Genomic DNA, 20988 nt, shown 5'->3' on the forward strand with positions numbered 1-20988 from the left:
AACTTATTTGACTTTCTTTCTTCCATAAAACCGAAAAGAAGATGCTCTTAACTTAAGCTGCTCTTTTCCATCAATTGAAAGTGCTCTCAGACTCACCTGAGCAAATGATGGCATATTTTTGGGTGGACTATCCCTTTTAAATTATCCTTTTCATTGTGAAAAAGTAATGTTTAATGTCATTTCCATTGAAACTTGACGTAATTTTGTAGATTTAGAATATATGAACTTGAAATGTAATATCAAATGATACACTGCAGTTTAAATTATAATGAAGTTTGCATGTGCTTATGTATGTTAGTGAATACATCAAATAATTTCTTTTTTAAAGCACAAAAATATTATTCAAATAATGATTTCAAAATATTTTAAAGTAAAACGTTTCATTTGATGCAATTACAAAGTGCACTTTTTTAAAAATGTAAAAAAAAAAAGCAAACTATATATATAGCCTATACTTTTTAAGATTTGTAAACTATAAGTGGACATTCAGTACAATAAGTGCACTTCTTTTTCAAAAGTGTTTTTGGTTTAGAGACATGCTGTTCTTGGTTGAAAATTGTGCAATCAGTAAATGGCAGTGTTATCATAACTGTACAGGTACTTAGCATAAGTAGTGTAAGTGAGCAATGATGTGCACCATTTGTTTTGGGACTTGTCTCGCTGTGAATTAGAAAGATGTATGAACTTCCGTACCTCCAGGGATCACATCGATGCCCAGAAATGCATACTAGTATATTTTTGCTCGCACATTAATCTTGCATGGTATTGAGTAACACAGGCAAACCTGATTGGTGGATTGTTATCATCAAACTGTCTTTTGTATAATTGGGAAAACTTCACATCTGCTGCATTCAAGATGTTGTACAGTATACTTGACTAATCTGAGCCATGAAAAGGACTCGAGAACGCCTCGAAATGTACCACATTTATTAATAAATGAATGATGACCAAATAAAAACTACAACTACAGATCATGCATGAAATTTTAATTAAAATATACTTAATTAAGGAGACATAAAGGTGATTTTTGTTCTATCTGTGAAAGGCTTGGGGGTGTACTCATCATATTTTGCATGCTTTAACTAGTCTCATAAAAAACTACTCAGACTCTATATAATAAGCTGTCAAGGACGCCTTTGGATGACTTCCCTTTTTTGTCAGCTTGTCGTGATCAAGTGTTATGGTGTAGTTTAGAGATACCTGTCTTGTTTGTGTATCAGGGTGTGAGAGGAGGCTGTGAATTAAGTGACTCGAGAAGGTGAAAATGAAAGGTGAAAGCGAGTCTTGAGTCTATCACCACAGCCTGTACATTTTTGATTTTCAGGTGCACTGGTTTAAAAAGGAGTAATTATGTGGCTGGCTTTTGTGAGATTCGAATGGGTTGGTTTTGCTTTCTTGCAGGTTTTGTTCCTTAAACGTGTTTCAGATTTGGAAACAGTGCTTACCTCATGCTTTTCTTTGAATTATTCAGCACCGTTACAGCTAATAAGACTATGAGGTAGTGGTACTACTGGAGAGGTGTTAGTGCTTTATTGCATGCACATTGCCAAACAGCACACATGTTGACAGCTCCCTGACTCTGTGCTGGTCATTAATAATTGTGATTGAGAGCAGGGTTGTGTAAGAAGCTCTTGATGTCAGGTTAAATTAGAGTCAAAAAGAAGTGCTTCACCAAGCAAACAACAAGGGAGCTCATGTGACCAGTGCTCATGCTGAAGTTAAACGGAACAAGTGGGCAGCCATTGTTATTTTGTTGACTTTTTTTAATCTAAGATCGAAACTTAATTTTTATACATCCGTATTTCATTTGAATCTGTCTGAGAGCAGCGAGTTGTTTTCAAAGGAATCCAATTTGCAATATCATTCGCCGTCCTTTTAAAATGTTGTATAAATTACTTTTTGTAATGACATTGGGAGGTTTTCAGTGCAGACACAGAGCCTCACAGGAGCATTTTCCGACTTCCCAGACCTAGAATTGTCTCTCTGAGCAAATATCGGCGGAGTCAACGCCGTTTCAGTGATGAGGACATCGCTGCTTTTATCCTTCAAAGCTCCAGTGGCTTCATTGTATCAGAAACTGCTTTGAATCATTAATAGCCTCATTTACTGAACCTTAGAGAGCTTAACAAGCAACCATCAGCATGTGTGATATATTTTTACAACACTTTTGCTGAAGAATTAAATTTGAATTTGAAAACCTTTTACACTTCCGACCTCCAGTGTTATTTGGAAGGGCAAAAGAACATGATTGAAAACTTGGAAAATGTGTGTATTAGTGGACATGAAACACTGTATAAGTAGTGATATAAATCTGTATATTTTTTTATTTTTAGGTGTTTTCTCAGGGGCAGAAGTGTTGCAACATCCATATGAGGCCACAGTTGTAGATATTGCCTTTATACTGTAAAGCAAACAAGAAAAATGGTATTATTGTATTATTACAGTACAGTATTATTGAATGAATCAATTGAGTAAATGATTCAGTGACTCAGTATGTGAAAAGAGTATGTTCATAACACAGTAGGCAAAAACTACCCAGTTGACCTATTACTATTAATGTGCTATGATGCCTTGGGAGAGGAGGTCACATGACAACATGACGCGTAATACATCCGGATTACATTCGTGCAACGCATATTTATACTATATTGAACATACTGAAAAAGAAGTACCATGCTATGAGAGAATTTAATTTCAGACACAGCCACTCACTTGTTTCATTTCTCAATGAATCTGTGTTTTTGAATCAATTGATTAAGTAAAATGATTCAATCACTCACTCAAAGAGGCAGGAACTTGTTTAGTTTCTAATTTAATCTTCAACTGAATTTGTTGAAATAATTATCCAATCATTCACTCATAAAAACAGACACTTGTTTTGTCCCTGAATGAATCAGTTTTTTTTGAAAAATGTAATGAATCATTCAGTGACTCACCCATCTCTAGCAAAGATGTACACTGTGGAAAGAAACACTGTAAAAAAAAACCCCACCACTAATGCAGTGAGTGACAGTTTGTCCAGAGCGCACAAACACAAGCAGCTCGATACAAACACATGGCCACTTACACACTGCACAAATTTGGTTCTCAGTTAATCTTTAAGTGCTTCATCTGTTCAGTAGGCTACAAACACAGTTCAGTAATGTACGGGAGTGACAACTACATTCTCCAACTGAATTAGCTATGTATGCCACATCATTGTGTCCACCAGCCATCTTGGAACTGCTAGTGCAAAACAGCAGAGATTTGAATTCCATAAGAATGTGATAACTTTTCACAGATGAGAATGTGATTGTTTGTGTTTTTGTATTAACTCATTATTACAGGTTTTTTTATACCATGGTTTATAATTGATAACATTTTAATTTCATGTCAGCTGATGCCTTCATCTTGTTGTTTTGTGTTCGTTTAGCAAAATCATCTGCTGAAGTCTATTGCAGGTATATTCATATGAGTTCTATGATTACAGAGGGACATTGTTAATGACGTATTTAAATGCGCATCAGAGATGTAGCCTTCTATATGTGTGTGTGGTGCAAGAAAACCACAGGGCAAGTGGTGAGCGTTGACTGTTTCGTTTTGCTAGATCTTGCTAGAAAAAAAAACAGCAAACAAGATCAAGCCCATAGTAAACCCAGATAAATCCAAATGGTTAATATTGAAAACATGACCAAAATATTGCGACCTACCCACATCTGCCTACTTTATTAAACTAGATCACTTTATCGCCCTGTTTACACCTGGTATTAAGATGTGTTTTGATGGATCAGACCCAAGTTTGGTTTAAAGACGAAAAACACACCAAACACAATGTTTTCTCATTCCTGATTCCAAACCCATACATTTAGCCACCCATAGACTCATACACACGAAACGATACGTTAGTGGATTCAGCTCCCGTAATTAAATGCGCTTGTCACCCCTGAAACTTTGTGGACGTGACCACAGCACCAGCCAATCAAATTTTAGAACTAAAACTATTGTATAATGATATTTGTAGATTAGCTCATTTCCTTCCATTTATGTATCTTAATGGTAATACACTGCAAAAAAAATATTTTCATGATTTGTAATCACAACCTTTTTTCTTTTGTCAAATCAACTTTATGTAGTTCAGAATCAGATAACATAATATTTTGATTTTCTGGTGATTAAATCAATCTCCTTCATTGTATTAAATCATTTTTTCCATTTCAATGAACTTAACATTTTAAGGCAACCAGGTTACTTTTTTTTTTTAAGTTAAACCGACAATATTTTTTTATGATTCCTGTTTATATTGTAAATCTTTTCCACAACACAAAGGAACTTTTTTCATTTAGCAAAAAAACATTTGAAGACCGCTCAGACAAAAGCTCAGCCTGCAAGAGAAAATGCTGGTATTTGCTTATAAGATATCCGTGCAGCCTATTCATTTTTCCTCTCTGATACTCTGGAGTCAACTGTTTGAAATTCCACCAAAGCTCCACTGAAGGTGAGGGCTAAAGTTCATCCTCTGCTGTCCCATGTGGAGGACTGTAAATGTAGTGATCTGTATTCACTCAGCCTGTAGTTAGAGCCTCGTTTCTGAATGCCGACAGCAACACTGAGGCTCTTATGTTCCCAGCTCCCTGCTTAAAATGCTAGAGCTACATATTCAGAGTGAGTGCGTGCTCTGGCCCTCAGCTGCTCCGAGCGGAGAGGACTATTTCTGAATGTAAACGACAGGTAAATGTCCCAGCGGGTGTCAGAATTTTCAGTGTCCTTCAGTGCAGACTGCCTGCCTACACATTCAAAGACCCTTCAGTCCATTCAAATGACCAGAACCCTTAATATACAGAAGGGTCTTAGTAGGTCTTGTGCCATTTAATGAAGGTATATTTGAACAATGGGAAATGAATTTGCTTCAGAATATTTGAATGTCACGGTATTTTATGTGCATGCACCAGCATATTTCAATCAGGCTTCATTAACTTCAGTAATAAATCCACAGCTTTTATATATTGCTGTAGCCAAAGTGAAGGTCTATTAGTTTTTCATTAAACATGTACATTTTGAGAACACTTCAGTTAAGCCTTGATGACTCAATTTGTCAAAATATTACTGAAGCCCAAAAATAAAAAAATAGCACCTTTTACCAATCAATAGAACAATGAACAAGAACACGTAAACGGCTGTTCATTTGCTCCTTCTCACCCATTATTTTCACATTGAAACTATTGTTTATTGCAAATTAAATATAGTTGTAACATAATTATCACCATTTTTTGAATTAATTTTATTTACGAAAAAACATTTCTTTCATCTATATTTACAACCTCCCATAAAATCATGCTAAGGACTTATTTGGTTTTAGTATCACACCATAATTCGTTCAGAACTCTTAATCTGATATAATGTTCCAAGAAATGGAGGAACATCTCCGGCTGGATTGGATGGGATCAGTCATTCCATGTACACATGCTCCTCTGCATTTTATGCACAAAGTGTCTTTATTAAAGTTGCTTGAAGACGATCCCCTTCTGAATATCCACATGAACAGGAAGCCAGTTTTACTACATACAGTAGGAAAATTAACATGTTCTTCCGGAGACATAGGAACATCCAAGAATTTTACAGTTGAAGATAATTTCAGGCAAGGTGTAGCTGGTTTGAGTGCACTCCACACAAAGGGATACAAGTTTAATTATCCAGGACTCACTGAGAGGAAACAAATATTTGACAATTGTCAAACAAAACAATGAAAGAACCAGCAGTTCCACGCCCACAACGATTCTCTTAGAAAGTCTGGTGTCCGTGTTAGAGACAGATGGATTTATGAGAAAAGGGCTCCACGTCATGTCATTAGACGCCTGTTGGTTTCGAGTTGGGAAAACTTAATTCAGCTTGTCGTCTTGGATATTTCCCTGAAAAAGTAAAGTAAATGAAAGATCGATGAGTAATATGAAAACAATCTGAGAAAGAATTAATTTACCATATCCCACACCTTTGAAATCCATAATTTGTTTTCTATAGATAATTTTTAGGTCTTCACTGAATCACCACGTTGAACAGGCAAAAAGGAGGAATAAAATCAAAAACCTTTGTAAAGTTTCTCCGTTATGAGCTTTCCAGTGACTCTATATCTGCTACAAGGATGTGTATGGGTGGGTATTCTGAAAAGAAAAAGAAAATAAGGGGGAAAAAAATCATACGGAGGCTGTCCACATGTAACCCCTCACACCCGGGTCCTACTCGCCCCACTCCGAGCGGGCCTCAAACCCGGGTTTCCGGCATGAGAGTCGGACGCTCTAGCAAGGAGGCTAAAGACTGCAGCCTTTAGCGTCTGTCGCTAGAGCGTCTATTGAGATCGGGGAGTGAGGTTTACTCACACAGCAACTACTAGCTGGCCTCCGTTACACACACTTTTGCGTTTTTGTTTTAACATGGCGTTTTAAAATGAAAACGATGCTCATCCATACTGGTGTAACCGGTTCTACTCAACCGGGCGCTCAAACAAGGAGGCTAAAGACCATAGCCTCTAGTGTCAGTCACTGGAGCACCTCTTGAGATCAGGGGAGTGAGGTTTACTCGCACAGCTCTTACTGGCCTATACGACAGTTGCACTGGCATTTCCAGTGAGTTTCAGAAAAGACCTCCATCCACACTACACGACCAAAAACCCATGTCACATTACCATTAATGCGCACTGGGCATACACGTACAAGTGTAAACAGTTGCCGATTGCTCTAATATTAGCTTGCCTCTTGAGCATTTAGGCAGCAGCAGTATAATGAAATGCAGGGTTTAACTGCACAATGGCTGCTCAGAAGGACGACAAAGTCAGCAAAGCTTTCAGTCCCGTCTCCTTGTTATTGTTTGACATGGTTGTCAAAGCTGGTCTGTTACAGAGCCATACAGAAAAATAGATCTGGTCTGTTATTGTCGTGTTCCGGTAGCGTAATGGTCTTATGATAGGGACTTGACGAATCAGGAAAGGATATGCAATAATCCAGAAGACCCAGTCAGGGAGCGAATGTGGGCAACCACGCCTTCATTTTCAAAAGTCTCAGTTTTGCTCTGTGTACACTGAAAAGCAACCCCAGAGTTTTCAAACTAAAATGAGGTCATTTACAAAAGGTTTTCGAGGGTCGAAATCTTTGGAGTAGTGTGGACACCAGGCGTAGCAAAAGTTATTTTAAAATGTCTACATTAATCAGGATACATTTGAAAACAGTGTTTTCATTTGAATACGCTCCCTAGCATTTTCCCACACTATAGCATTAAATCACCTTACTGTGTATGGGTAAAAAGTACAAAAAGTTCACAAGATACACACAGAAATTAAGTTCTCATGTTCAAAGTGCTATTATTCTGCCACAATCTTTTTATTAGCAAAATATCACATCATTCAGTGTTGTGTCCAGGTGTCACTCAAAATTTGGTCTAAAACACAATTGTCATTATGTTTTGCCACCAGACTAGCCTGGAAATCCAGACCCAAATCTGACACGATAACACACGGTCCTTACATGAAAACAGTCTCGACAAGTCGAACCACGAACGCCGTTCATACAGTTCAGCTCACTTGGCACGCCGTTCGTGGTTCGACTTTTTTTTTTTTGCTCTGTGCCCTATATACTAGCTGTCACGGATCCAATCATCGATGATACCACCTCATCAATCTCAACTCAGCGCACCTGGCCCCGTTCATCATCGCCGGCATTCTAGCTCTTCCTGTACAAGCCCATTCACGAATCCTCTGGGGCTAAAGACTTTCCGGTGGCATTACGAGCCTTCAGGTATTGTGGAGTTTCTTTTCTTTGTTAAATAAAACATTGTCACTTCATGAAAATAAATCCCAGAGAACGGTGGACTAGGTACCAATGTGTTATTATAGCCAGCCCATTCTCACCCCCAAGGCGTCACTTAACTGGACATGCTTCAATATCTGACGCTTTAGGCGCCCTTTAGCGTCAGTTAGATGACGCCCTAGGATCGCGTGTACCCTACCCCCACCCCACACCTAAACCTAACCGCGTCTTCTAACTGACGCTTTCCTTTAGCGTCAGTTAGATGACGCCGTAGGATCGCGTCATGTAAGTGACGTTAAAGGGCGCCTAAAACGTCAAATATTGAAGCATGGTCAAAGGTGACGCCTTGGGGTGAGAATGCGTTGTTATACCAAAGGTTAATTTTACGCCGAGTTCTCCTTTAAAGGTCTGGCATTGAGTAATGAAAAATCACCCAACTCGAAAGGCAGCACCAAACATGCATTTGAAAATTTCACTGGACGCAATTGGATAACACTACAACCCATCACAACAATACGCCCATACGCTTAGCTACCAGCTGAGCTAACTGGTTGATTAGACTCTATCCGGTCGGCAAAACAGCAAAAACTTCCTTCTTGCAAAGGAACGATTTGAGCGCCATCATCTGTTCATCTTTTGTATAAAAAAGCCAATCTGGCTTGGATCTCGCGATGGTCACCGGTGATCGGTTCTGTGCAGATTTTGCTCATCTCAAACAAGCCTAATCATTACTCAATGCCAGAGTGACTTCAAATTGTGGTCTCGCAAGAAGTTTGGATTTCCAGGGTACCACTGGACAGCAAATTGGCTTTATGCACAGCTGCACTACTTCCTGAACTTCAGCCAGCTCCTTGTTTCCTGTCTGCCATTATTGGACAAATTGATTAATTCAGGTGTGCCTGACCTCAGTAGTCATGGGAACAATAATCAGACACACCTGAATTAATCAAGTTTTCTCAATAATGGCAGGAAACAAGGAGCTGGCTGAAGTTCAGGAAGTAGTGCAGCTGTGCATAAAGCCAATTGTGAGTAATTTTTTGTCATCTTTGAATGTGATATAAAGACTACAAATGGACATTTCTCTTTAGCAACACAAATATGGACAGACCATTTTTTTGTTGCTGGAATCTTATCGACATGTATGTTAGGACACAGTGTTATATTCCAAAAATTGTGTTCAATAGAACTTAAATAGAAATTACCATAGACCGTATAGTTATTAGCTACCTGAAGAAACCATTTGATTGTCTATGATTTTTTGGCGGCGTGTATTGAAGCCCGTTTCCACCACAGTTGAGTAAAAAAATATAATTCTGTAAGTCATAATAATGAGAAACACTCTATTCTATTTTTATAATATGTCCAGTGTCCAACACACTTGCCTGTAACCATTCAGGTGTATGTGGTTTGTTTATTTATTGTTCTGTTCTTTATTAACCAAATATTTCGGTGGAATAAGCAAAAAACAATAGCACAAGACAGACACACACTCAATCACATCATGCAATCATACACTGCACCACGAGTCATGAATTGTTCAGTGTCTTGAGTAATGTAAAGTAAGGAATGCTTTCAGGTGCTCTAAATCTCACCCTGGTGGTTTTGATCTTGTTTCCGGAGTAGCACATCCAGCCGGAGTTATCTGGTAGAGTCTTGCATTCTTCTCCCTCCAGACACGGCTCCATCTCACACCACCACTTCCCAATCACTATAGAGGCTGCAAGCAGATCATAATTGAGTTAGACTCATCTGACTTAAAACAGGGTAAGGTTCCAGTCTCCATCCTCGACTGCTCCTTGTATCAGACAAATAAAATGTACGTTTACATGTCTAAGGATGCTTTTCTAATCGCATCACTCCAAATGTTTTAGAATAGATTTTAAGACTAATTTAGACTAAGCAATTTATGCATGGTCTAAATTAAATTAAATTAACATTTCATCCAAAAATGAAAATTCTGTCATAACATGCACTCTCTTGGGTTCTTTCAAACCTGTATGATTTTCTTCTAAAGACGATATTGTCCACACATTGAAGTCAATAATGTGCAAAATTGTTTGGTTACCAACATTTTTCAACGTACGTATATAACTTTGTGTTTTGCTAAAGACAAAAAGTCATACAAGTTTGAAACAACATGAGCAAGATGACAGATATGATGATAACTAAATGATGACAGAATAAATAAAAAAATGGGTAAATTATTCCTTCAAATTAAATAACAAAAATGTGAATGAATGGATGGATAGACAGATAAATGAATGTACACTCTTAGGAAAAAAGTTAAATATTGTTCTATATAGAACCCTAGGTTCTTATAAGAACCCTTTTGGGCCATAAAGTTTTAGATAAAGAGAATGTCTTAAATGATTGCATATGTTCATGTTTATTGAGTTATAAATTTAAGGTATGTTTGAGCTGTTTAATAAATAAATAAATAAATAAATAAGAATGTACATAAGAATGAATAAAAAATACAATCAAATAATATTAAACCCATAAATTGATCCCATTTGAACCCCTAAAATGTTCTAAATGATGCACCTGACATAACCCTAATACATTTGTTTTTCATATAGATCCTTTCCAAACTAAATGTCAGAATGGGAAAAAAGCTGATTTAAGCAATTTTGAGCGTGGCATGGTTGCTGGTGCCAGACGGGCCAGTCTGAGTATTTCACAATCTGCTCAGTTACTGGGATTTTCATGCACAACCATTTCTAGGGTTTACAAAGAATGGTGTGAAAAGGGAAAAAGATCCAGTATGCGGCAGTTCTGTGGGTGAAAATAGGAGAATGGGCCGACTGATTCAAGCTGATAGAAGAGCAACTTTGACTGAAATGACAACTCGTTACAACCGAGGTGTGCAGCAAAGCATTTGTGAAGCCATCACCATCACCACCACCATCACAACACCACAATAATATGTGTTTTGTCATAAGAAAGGATGGCTTCCTCCAGCAGAGTCTGGTTCCTCTCAACAATGTTTTTTTCCATCTTAAAGATTTTATCCACTTTTTGTTCATGCCACAGACTTTGGCTTGTTCATTGGGGCTTTAATGTACAATTTTCTATAAAACTGCTGTGAAACGATATGTTGTGAAAGGCGCTATACAAATAAAATTGACTTGACTGTGCTTGAAAAGCCCAAGTGGATGTCTGCAGTCAGTAGGAGCAGAGCCTTTTCACAGAGTGGCATTTTATGAAAGGTATATTATTCTGAAATAAAATCCTATGCTGAAATTTTTTACTTAAATAACCTGTAGTCTTTGGAATTTTTCGGGGAAAAAAATGTATGGTCCATGTACATAATGGTGGTAAATCTTCTGACATTACAATGAAAAGTTTGACGTCATTTCAGTTAATTGAGAGAAAAGCATTCTTGAAAACTATCAATTTTTCCCACTTTACAAAATTGATGATAATTACCAAATGGAGACCAAGTAGGGACCATTACGAAAGCAGGTGCTGAGGAGGTAGAGAACATCTTATATTGGCATCACAATGATTATATTAAAATATGATACATTAATGCATCACTGTAATGCTGTCACCTTGCATTGAACACCAAACGTTTCAGGAGAGAGTATTACTAATTCCTGAAATGGTTTGTATAAGGACGTTTTTGTGTTATTAATATTCTGACAAATACTCAAAGTTTGGGACTTACACCATTTCCGAGATAACGGCACTGAACTTAAGACATATTCATTAATATTGCAAAACCCAAAAGCACTCAACCAATAGTTGTCTCTTTTTGCGAATAGGCCTTTAAATTTTTATTTGTCTATGCTCAACACTTTCTCCAAGGATATTTTAAAAGAGTGAATGACCATTCAAGCTTTATAGACTTTGCTCATGTACAAAAGTCACAACGCTGCATGGATGAGACAAATCTTACACTGATCTGGCTACATGCAGAGCAATAAAATCAATGGAAAACAACCTCAGGCAAGGGCTCTGTGTTTTGATTAAAATTCACTTTACTAGGTCTCTTATCCTCCATAAAGTAAACAAAACATCTCATACACAACATGCAACCTTCAATGTCATGTACTCCTTTGACAGAGAGATAGCCTTCAGCCTCATATCCTAGAATATCAATATGGATGAGAAGAGATAAAGAGAAAACAGACCAGTTTTAATGGCCACTATCTCAGTAAATGTGTCATCTCAGTTTAATGGTGGTAATCATAAAATGCAACAGAAGTATCTTACAAAATGTAAAATTTAAACCACAATCACCGCTAAAATATTCTACTTTAATAAATGTTACTGCTGCAAGACCATAATAAGATAAAATATTTAGTAAATGAATGTAAATAGACCTAAGTATAAAAAGATAAAGAAATGTGATTTCAACACATACATAAAATATTATTATTACATCAGTTCATAGTGCTGCAAGACCAAAATATATGTATATGGGATTTTCTCACAAAGTGGTGGACGCTTCCAGAATCTTTCTGTCAGGTAAAACAGCAACAACATGAAGTACTAGTAACTGAAGATGGTTTTGGACCAAACCTCTGTATTTTTCCCCAGTTGCTTTAGAAAAATAAAGTTTTTTTTTTTTTTTCAGAGTGCAGACCATCCTTGTGTATTTTGGTAAAATAACAATACACATGCACCAACACTTGAAGTAACTTCCAAACACAGGGCCTATGGACTGCCTCTGGACTTTACTAGTCCTCTACAGAATAGACAACACATTGCAGTCTGAAAACATGGAAAAGGTAACTGTCTTTGTTTCTAATGATGCTGCTGTCTTGTTGTTGTCAACTTTCATGCATTTGTCTTTCCCCACCCAGACACTATTTATTAAAAAAATATTTAATACAGAATCCTAAACTATGGTTTCAGATGAAGATTAGGCTAAATATGTTGTAAATATGTAAAACTGGGATTTTCACACACCCACCTCTAAGGTTTAAGGACTAGAGAATGGTCCAAAAAAAGAGAAAATATCCAGTTAGCAGTATTTCTCATTGCCTTGCTGATGCCAGAGGTCAGAGGAGAATGGCCAGACTGGCTCGAGCTGATAGAAAGGCAACAGTAACTCAAATGATCACTCGTTACAACCGAGGTCTGCAGAAGAGCATCTCTGAACGCACAACACAACAAACCTTGAAGCACACACAAGACTCCAGCAGCAGAAGACCACTCGGGTGTCAATCCTGTCAGCTAAGAACAGGAACCTGCAGGCCATGATTCAAACAGGCTCACCAAAATTAACAGTGGAAAATTGGAAAAATGTTGCCTGGTCTGATGAGTCTCAATTTCTGCTGCGACACTTAGATGGTAGAGTCAGAATTTGGGATAAACAACATGAAAGCATGGATCCATCCTGACTTGCACCAACGGTTCAGGCTGGTTGTGGTGTAATGGTGTGGGGGATATTTTCTTGCCACAGGTAAACACCACAGCCTACTTGAGAATTATGGCTGACCATGTCCATCCCTTTGGCTTTATGACCATAGTGTATCGTCTTCCGATGGCTACTTCCAGCAGGATAACACACGTAGCAAAGCTCAAATCAACTCAAATTGGTTTCTTGAACATGACACTGAGTTCTCTATGCTCAAATGGTCTCCACAGTCACCAGATCTCAGTCCAATAAATCACCTTTGAGATGTGGGGGAACGGGAGATTTATATCATGGATGTGGAGCTAACAATCGGTCTTTGTCCGACACGTGTGTTTGCTGTGTGTGACGTCACCGTGGCGCCATTTTTGAGGTATCGCTACTGACTGTGAGCATTGAAGAGATTACGAAAGTAGAGATTACAAGTAAATAACTCGCAAAACTGCAGAAGCAAAAGAAAACTGAGAAAATGCCGTACCGCGATAAACTCAATAAATATGGCAGGTACCGTTTTTTTGGAGAAATTGTCATCCATTCAGAACATAGATCCACATATGAGCTCAGCTGACTGCAGTAAATTGGAGTACTGATCCCGTAATACTTTCTTATCCTCATACTTGGGCATTGTCAACTATCTTGTTTATTGTATAAGTGCACATATATGTGCATATATGTACCAGACCAGATATTAGCTAGATAGACAAAGCCGAAAACACATGACTTACTGTAGTAGCTGCTAAACATGTCCTGAGATACCTAAAAGGTACAGCTGACTATGAGCTGTGTTTCAAGAAAACAGACAAGACTAATAGCATTCAGTGATTCTGACTTCTGTAGAAGATAGGCATAGCACATCAGTATACTGATTCAGCCTGACAGAACAAGGATTTCATGGAAATCTATAAGAAACAGCCAACAGTGGCACTGTCGACCTACAAAGCTGAATATATTGGTCAAGCAAACACTACTCAGGAAAGCATGTACCTAACTCAACTGCTAATGACAGTAGTTTTTACACTTGCACCACAATGTATGGTGATAATAAGGGAGAGTAGAAATCCAGTGAATAAATCTAGATCTAAACACATTGATGTGAAATATTACTTTATCTGTGATGCTGTCAGTGAAGGAAAAATAAATATTGTGTACTGCACAACAGAAGATGTGGTGGCAGACATTTTGACAAAATCTGTATCAAAAATTTAAATTCTAAAGTTCAAAAGTTTTCTGTTTGGGAACTAAATATTTGTGATGACATTGTACATGGCTTAAGATGATGAGAACAAGTGGGGGTGTTGAGTTATGTTCTCATTTATGTTATGTTATGTTGCTTTCTATCATTGTTTTTTTTTTTTTTTTAGACTATGCTACAGACTGTTGTACGCCAAAAATGTGCAAGACTTCATTGTGCGCATGTGCAAACAAATGAAAGACATCATCTTTAAGAAAAGAATAATCTAATGAGCTTTACTTAGGGAAAAGGTTGGATGCTCCTCCATGAGATGCGGTCAAAGTTAATGTTCTTTGATTATCTCGGGGTGCGTTGCGAGTGAGATGTTCTCCCAGAAGTGTTAGTTTACAGCAGCTCGTTTGTCATAAGGACAGAGCATTAATAATGAAAAGCCCTGAGGATCTGAGCTTTTCTAGGGCAGGGACACTGCAAGAGCGACCCTGAACAGAGTTTCTTCCAACATACCACACCTTAAAAAAAGCTGTACAATCTTTTGGAGCACCTTGCAGGTTTACACAGCTGCACAGAGTGTGTTTAAGTACAGCTGCACTGTGCAAGCCTGTTCAACCACTGCACAGCTGCACTAAGATGGTTTGAAACAGTCAGCATCTGTTACATTTAACATAACACATACGCACCTAAGATGAAAGGTGACTTGTGCCATGTCTCTTCACCTACCGTCAACACAGGAGGGTTTATTCCTGGTGGTTCCTGCTACTTTCCCTGGTAAACAGGAGCACTTCACGGTCTGAGATCTCTCTTCTATCTTGTTTTTGTTACAGCACCTGTGGGCCGCAATCACCTCGCATGTCCCTCCTTCTGTCGAAAGACAAAGCCATTAGTAAACAAACAAAAACTCCTGACTCGCCACGTGGATCTACATTTACAATCATTATCTCATGCATGTCATCTTTCATGGTCCCCTTAAAACTGCCACATATATGGATTTCAATTTAGACAGCACAGTCACTCCTTAGGGAGGACGAGGCACTGCTTTAGAAGCAGAGGAGAAGAGAAAGAGGGAGATGAGAGAAAAGACACATTTTTTCAGTTACATTTTAGATGTAAATTATATATTTTTCCTATATTACTTTTTATTTTTCCTGTGTCCCTTTATTTTATTATTCCTTTTGTTCCCATTTAAATTTCCCTTTTTATTATTTTTACTTGTCCCCTTTTCTATCTATCTATCTATCTATCTATCTATCTATCTATCTATCTATCTATCTATCTATCTATCTATCTATCTATCTATCTATCTATCTATCTATCTATCTATCTATCTATCTATCTGTCTGTCTGTCTGTCTGTCTGTCTGTCTGTCTGTCTGTCTGTCTGTCTGTCTGTCTGTCTGTCTGTCTGTCTGTCTGTCTATCTATCTAGTATTAACTTTATTTTATTATTGTTTTTATTTACTCATTGTCCCATTTTTTTTTACTCCCAGTCAGTTTATTTTTCATTTCATGTTCCTGTTCAAATCAAATATTGCTTTATTTACTTTTTACATTTTTTACTGTAATTTTCCATTCAATGCCTATATGGCTTGATTCACATACTGTAACATTCTCTTTATTTTTTATTACAGTAATTACTGTAATTAGGCATGCCAGAGCCAGAAAGCTTTGCTGAGACTGAGAAGAGAAATGGTTTCTGTAGGTCCAAGGGTCTTGGTGGGTGCTGAAATTTGTATACGAGTAGCCTACTTTACTGTAACAATGAGTGACCTGGAATGAACCAAAGTCTTTAAAGGATGATGACCTGTAAGTTCCTTTCCGTTACAGTAAATGAGATCATGTACCAAACAAATTCAGCCTTTAGACATAGAAATCTCTGATAAAGATAGACAATCTTCAGTTCATTGGACATTCTTCTCTGAATACTGGGCAATATTCTGTAGCCTAGTGATCTGTTAGAATAACAACATCTATTAAGATAACCTTGAATTTACAAAGATAAATACACAGTAGCAAAGTGATGACTCAGAAACAGATTTGTGTACCAGGTGAATCAAATCAATTTTTTTCTGACAAGACCCAGACCACATCAGTTCAACTATTGTTTAGGTATATATCCGTAGGCACACAACACCCACAGATAGTTCATCAAAAATGGAAAATTATGTAATTATTATTAAACTCACTTTAATTTAGTTCCAACCCCATTTGCTTTCACTCATCTATGGAAAAACGTATATTATTTCCATTATTATCCTGCTCTCTTAAATTATCTTAGATTATATCTTACTGTAAATTAAAAAAAAATAGCCTAGTGTAAATTAAAAAATTAAATTATCTCTTAAAAAATTATCTCTTAAATTATCTATTAATTTAAGTTATCAAGAAAGTAGCCTACTTCATATGACTTGTGCATCATATTCGTCTTATGAAATCAAACAATACAAATTTAGGCCTATGTGTGGACTGAAATTTACAGTAAATAACTATTCACTGAATGTGTATCTCCATGGTATCTCCCCGTATAGCCTGCATTCCTTTTACTGTCTATGCTGCATTCACGAGACAAGCAAGAAAAGTTTTCTGAATCTGAATTTTGAGTGAATCGTTCTCTTCATTGAGTCAGTTGATTCAGTTCACAAAGCCAGTCTAAATGATTCATTCACTGACTGATGCATTCGCAAATTTCACTCGTAAAGATCCGGGAGAAGAAAGTAACACAAACATCAGTCTGCACAAAGTATATCGCATGTCTTCAGATGAGGTGGAATATAGCCCAGGATTAATATAGATCACTTTTATGGTGCTATGGTTATTTTTATTGCATGGAAAACCGTGAACACGATGGAAGTTTTTTTTCCGTCGTTGGTGTTTGAAGTCACGTGACGTGGGTTGGAAACAACATTGTGATGGTAAGTTAATATTATTATTATTATTTATGTTTTGCTAGTAAAGTGAACTGATTTTTTAACTTTAGCTCTAGCAAACTAGCAAGCTGATATTTTAATGGCTAACCTTACCCAGTTGCGCATCTGCAAAATAGCACAGTCTTTCGTATTACACTACGCAATGAGAAATTGAAAATGAACCGTCTTTGCTTTAAGAAAAAGTGCTTTCCAGTCTAGTCTTCAAATGGGTCAACAATGGCATAAGTTTTACCTGACTGGCTTCTAACAAAAGTTCCAGTCATGGCCAGTTTGGCTTCAATAGGCAAATATCACTGTGGAAATCAGGAAACAATAAAGCTACACTAGAACTGTTGTGGATGGTTGAGTAGGCCTTGTTTGTGCTTCTATTATGAAAAATACTCCATTCCCCAGTGGTGCTTCAGTCAGAATTCATAGGGGTTTGTTTTCTGTAATGCCTAGTCTTAATTACAGAAGACACATCCAGTTTTCTCTTTGATCTATCAAGAGAAGAAGAAAATGCTGGAGCTCCTGACTAAAATATCTTGACTCCTCATTGAGCGTAAACAGAGCAGTGGGACTCTCGTTTGGGGATTAGAAAAGAGTGGAGGAAAGGGGAGGGGAAAAAAAGTTAAATGCACTTTCAAAAATCAATAAAAATGTAAATAGCTTCTCTGTCTCCAGCTTCTTAGGCTCTCATTACCTCTAGATTGAAGTTAGTCAAAGCATGAGGGGAAAGACAGAAAAGAAGACAGGAACAGAGAGCTGGCTGTCGACTGTTAACAGCACATCAGAATATTTTCGAGCTCTTCTGAATATTTAAGCAGGTGACAGTGGACAGCTCAGATCCATGCAGGGACGTGATTGCTTTTTGTATTCTGTCACTTCGTGCGACTCACTAGAAATTGATTGCTGAACCTCAGGGGCTTAACGTTATCTCGTATAGGCCTCCGTGTGGCTCCTTCCTGTTCAACATATGAAACAGAAGGTCAGAGGACTTTTAAAGCTCTGGTAAAGCACTGTCAATCAGCTTTCATTAAACGGACCGTGGGTGTGTGTGTGGGCGGGTCGATAAGTGTGTACATATACAGTGCACTGGGGTTCAAAAGTCTGAGACCACTTGTGAAAGGCAAATTTCCCCTTACAATTTCTTAAATACTTGGTTTATTTGTCTTTTGGATGATTTAATAAAGACTCCAAAGATGATCTTAAGCTTCAGTGGAAGATTAATTCACTGTCTGTATAAAGTCACATGTTTACTTAATTAAGATTACGCATTACTTCTAGGTCCCCAATTAAATAGGCTTTGCCTTATTCATTTTATGTCATAACGTAGGGCTGCACTATTTGACTGCAATATTACAACACTAATATTCATGTTTTTTAAATTCATTTTCAAACATTTAAAACTATAAGCAGTGCACTTCTCATTACAATTTTTAGAAGATGGTTGATGCATGTTGCATTGAGTGAAAGTGATCCAAACTCAGCATTGACTGTGAACTGAGCCACTCTGAGACGTTAAAAACACCATATCTAGCCTGGTTAAAACCAGACAATTCTCAGTTGTAACTGAGTTATGGTCTGGCTAGGCGTCATAGACAAATCATTTCCAGAGGGGCGTCACCAACGGACGTCGTGGTTAGACCTAAAACCAATCAGAGCGATGAAGGAGATGACGTTTGCAGAGCGGCGGCTGGCGGCGATACATCTCCGAGTGATGTTCTTTGCTCGGATTTTAACAAAAAGGAATCTTTCAAATCGCTTAAAAACAGACGCGATAGCTGATTCGAGCTAGTGATGTTCGACGGTGGCGTCCATCTTTGTAATGTAGGCTACAAAATCTGATTCAAAATCCCAGCGCTGTCGTCATAGTGTAAAGCCCGCCCCAACGTTTCTGATTGGTGCCGCGATTTCTGCGGACTGGAAATGGGTTTGAATGAGCTCTTTGCCAGACTACTTTCAGAGCAAATCTAAATTTGCCGGAAGTTGTCTGGGTTTTCCAGATCATGATGTCTGCGCATGTAAAACAGCACAGTGCCATTCTTCACTCTGAAAGACGCTGTGCATATATTTAATGAAATCACGGCCTTTGCGATATAATAATTGCACTAAGCCAAATCGTGATTTCAGTTTATTTTTGATTAATTGTGCAACCTAATCTCTATTTGTCCTAAAATGGTTTATTACCAGATTTGAATTAGATTCCCTTAGGCTCAAACTTTTGGACTCTACTGTATACCGTAAACCAGACTACAATACTTACAGTACCATTCTCCAATTTCATTTTTCTTTTCTAGTTTTTTTAATATCAAATTTATATCTGAAATTAGATCCGGTATCTATTTGAACGGAAGAAAAGCAGGCAAGCACTTTGCTGCTGTAATGTCCACTAACCTCTGCAGGAATGACTCAAAAACATCCCGAAAATTACATTTAAAAGTCTTGCGTATAATTCCATTAAATGTTAATGACTAAGCAAACTTAGAAAACCTACAGAGTATCACCGAATGGTGCTGAATTTCATATTTTTAAAAGACATAGCATAAGGTCACCCTGAGGGAGTGTGGGCTACCGCTGATTGATCTAGCCGATTCTAGCGGATGCACTGATAGCTGCTGTGGTAGGGAATCCTGCATCATACTGCTTACTACAAGGGCTATTTCAGGCACTTATTCAGTTTAATGGATATGAGACCCGGCCATCGGGGACCAATATAGGCTCATTTTCCTGTAGCAGTCACGGTGCGGAGAGAGAAAAATAGGCAGTGTATTACACACGGGCTATAACTTTGACTCTTCTGCTGTCTAATTAGCCAGCTGGAGTGTGTGTGTGTCGTGTCTGTCTGTCTGGAGAAGGCGTAGTGTGTGCATTCGGCCTCAATTGTTCCATTCATCCGCAACCATCTGTGTGAGAGTTTTCCCTGACAGGCAGGTTATATCACAACCCCTCAACAGCAAACAAACACACTTTCAGAGGACAAACAAACAGTGACAGATGAGCAGGCACAATGGACCTCTGCCTATGTGCACATGAGCCTGGACAGGAAACATTTCATACTGCAAAAAAGCTAGAAGGGAAACGGGTTGACGTAAGGAAGTCTGGGTGAGGACACAGAAAAGCTGCACACTGAAAGCAGATCCATTCCTTTACAAGTGTGTAATTTATAATCTATGACTGAATCATCTTTCTTACAAGAGTGTAAACACTGTGACTCTGTGGCACTATGTTTGAAAGATTCGACATGTCAACCTCTGGCTTTACCAATGGTGTGAGTTTGGGCCTGGGCTAACTGCAGTGCTGGCACTGATTACATCTAATCAGATTCCAAAAATGAAGTACTTGTAATTAGATTATATTACATATTACAAAGCAATTATTTTCTCTTGCAAGTTATCATATTATTATTATTCAGCCCATACAGCCTGATAAGACAAGTCTTAAGTTGGTCATCACATTTTTTTCTTTAAGACTCTTCATAGTCAGTTACATAACACAGATTGTCTAATTTGATACCATAAAGTAAGACTTATTGCCCCTTGACTAATCGATAGTTGGCCGTAATACACTCCAAAAAAAAAAAAAAAAAAGATGTGTTGGCTTTAATTACATTTTTTTTCGTCAACAGGTTCCACATAACTGGGTTGTTAAACAAACATAATTTGTTCATGCAACTTAATAATTTTGAGCGACCCAATTTAAGTAGTCTCAAAGTGAATTTTTAAAGGCTTCCTGACATGATTCAGGTATTTTTATATTC

The 20988-nt window shown here is 37.7% G+C and overlaps 1 protein-coding gene across 3 annotated transcripts in view; it reads right to left on the reverse strand.

Annotated features, from left to right (window-relative positions):
* Positions 1 to 2356: 2356 nt before the first annotated feature.
* The window catches only part of tafa1a (TAFA chemokine like family member 1a), a 45208-nt gene continuing 26576 nt past the window's right edge, over positions 2357 to 20988 (reverse strand). The window contains exons 3-6 of one of the 3 annotated variants that reach the window (XM_039652854.2): positions 15047 to 15187; positions 9365 to 9489; positions 6061 to 6134; positions 2357 to 5885 (exon numbers count right to left, since the gene is read on the reverse strand). In XM_039652854.2, coding sequence (XP_039508788.1) covers positions 6108 to 6134; positions 9365 to 9489; positions 15047 to 15187 — 293 coding nt within the window. In that variant the 3' untranslated portion in view covers positions 2357 to 5885; positions 6061 to 6107. The remainder of the gene's footprint in view (positions 5886 to 6060; positions 6135 to 9364; positions 9490 to 15046; positions 15188 to 20988) is intronic. The other 2 variants (XM_039652853.2, XM_039652850.2) reach the window with 2 other exon arrangements.

The sequence above is a fragment of the Pimephales promelas genome, chromosome 20, assembly GCF_988280905.1.
Source record: "Pimephales promelas chromosome 20, fPimPro1.hap1.1, whole genome shotgun sequence".
In the NCBI taxonomy this organism is placed as follows: Eukaryota; Metazoa; Chordata; class Actinopteri; order Cypriniformes; family Leuciscidae; genus Pimephales; species Pimephales promelas.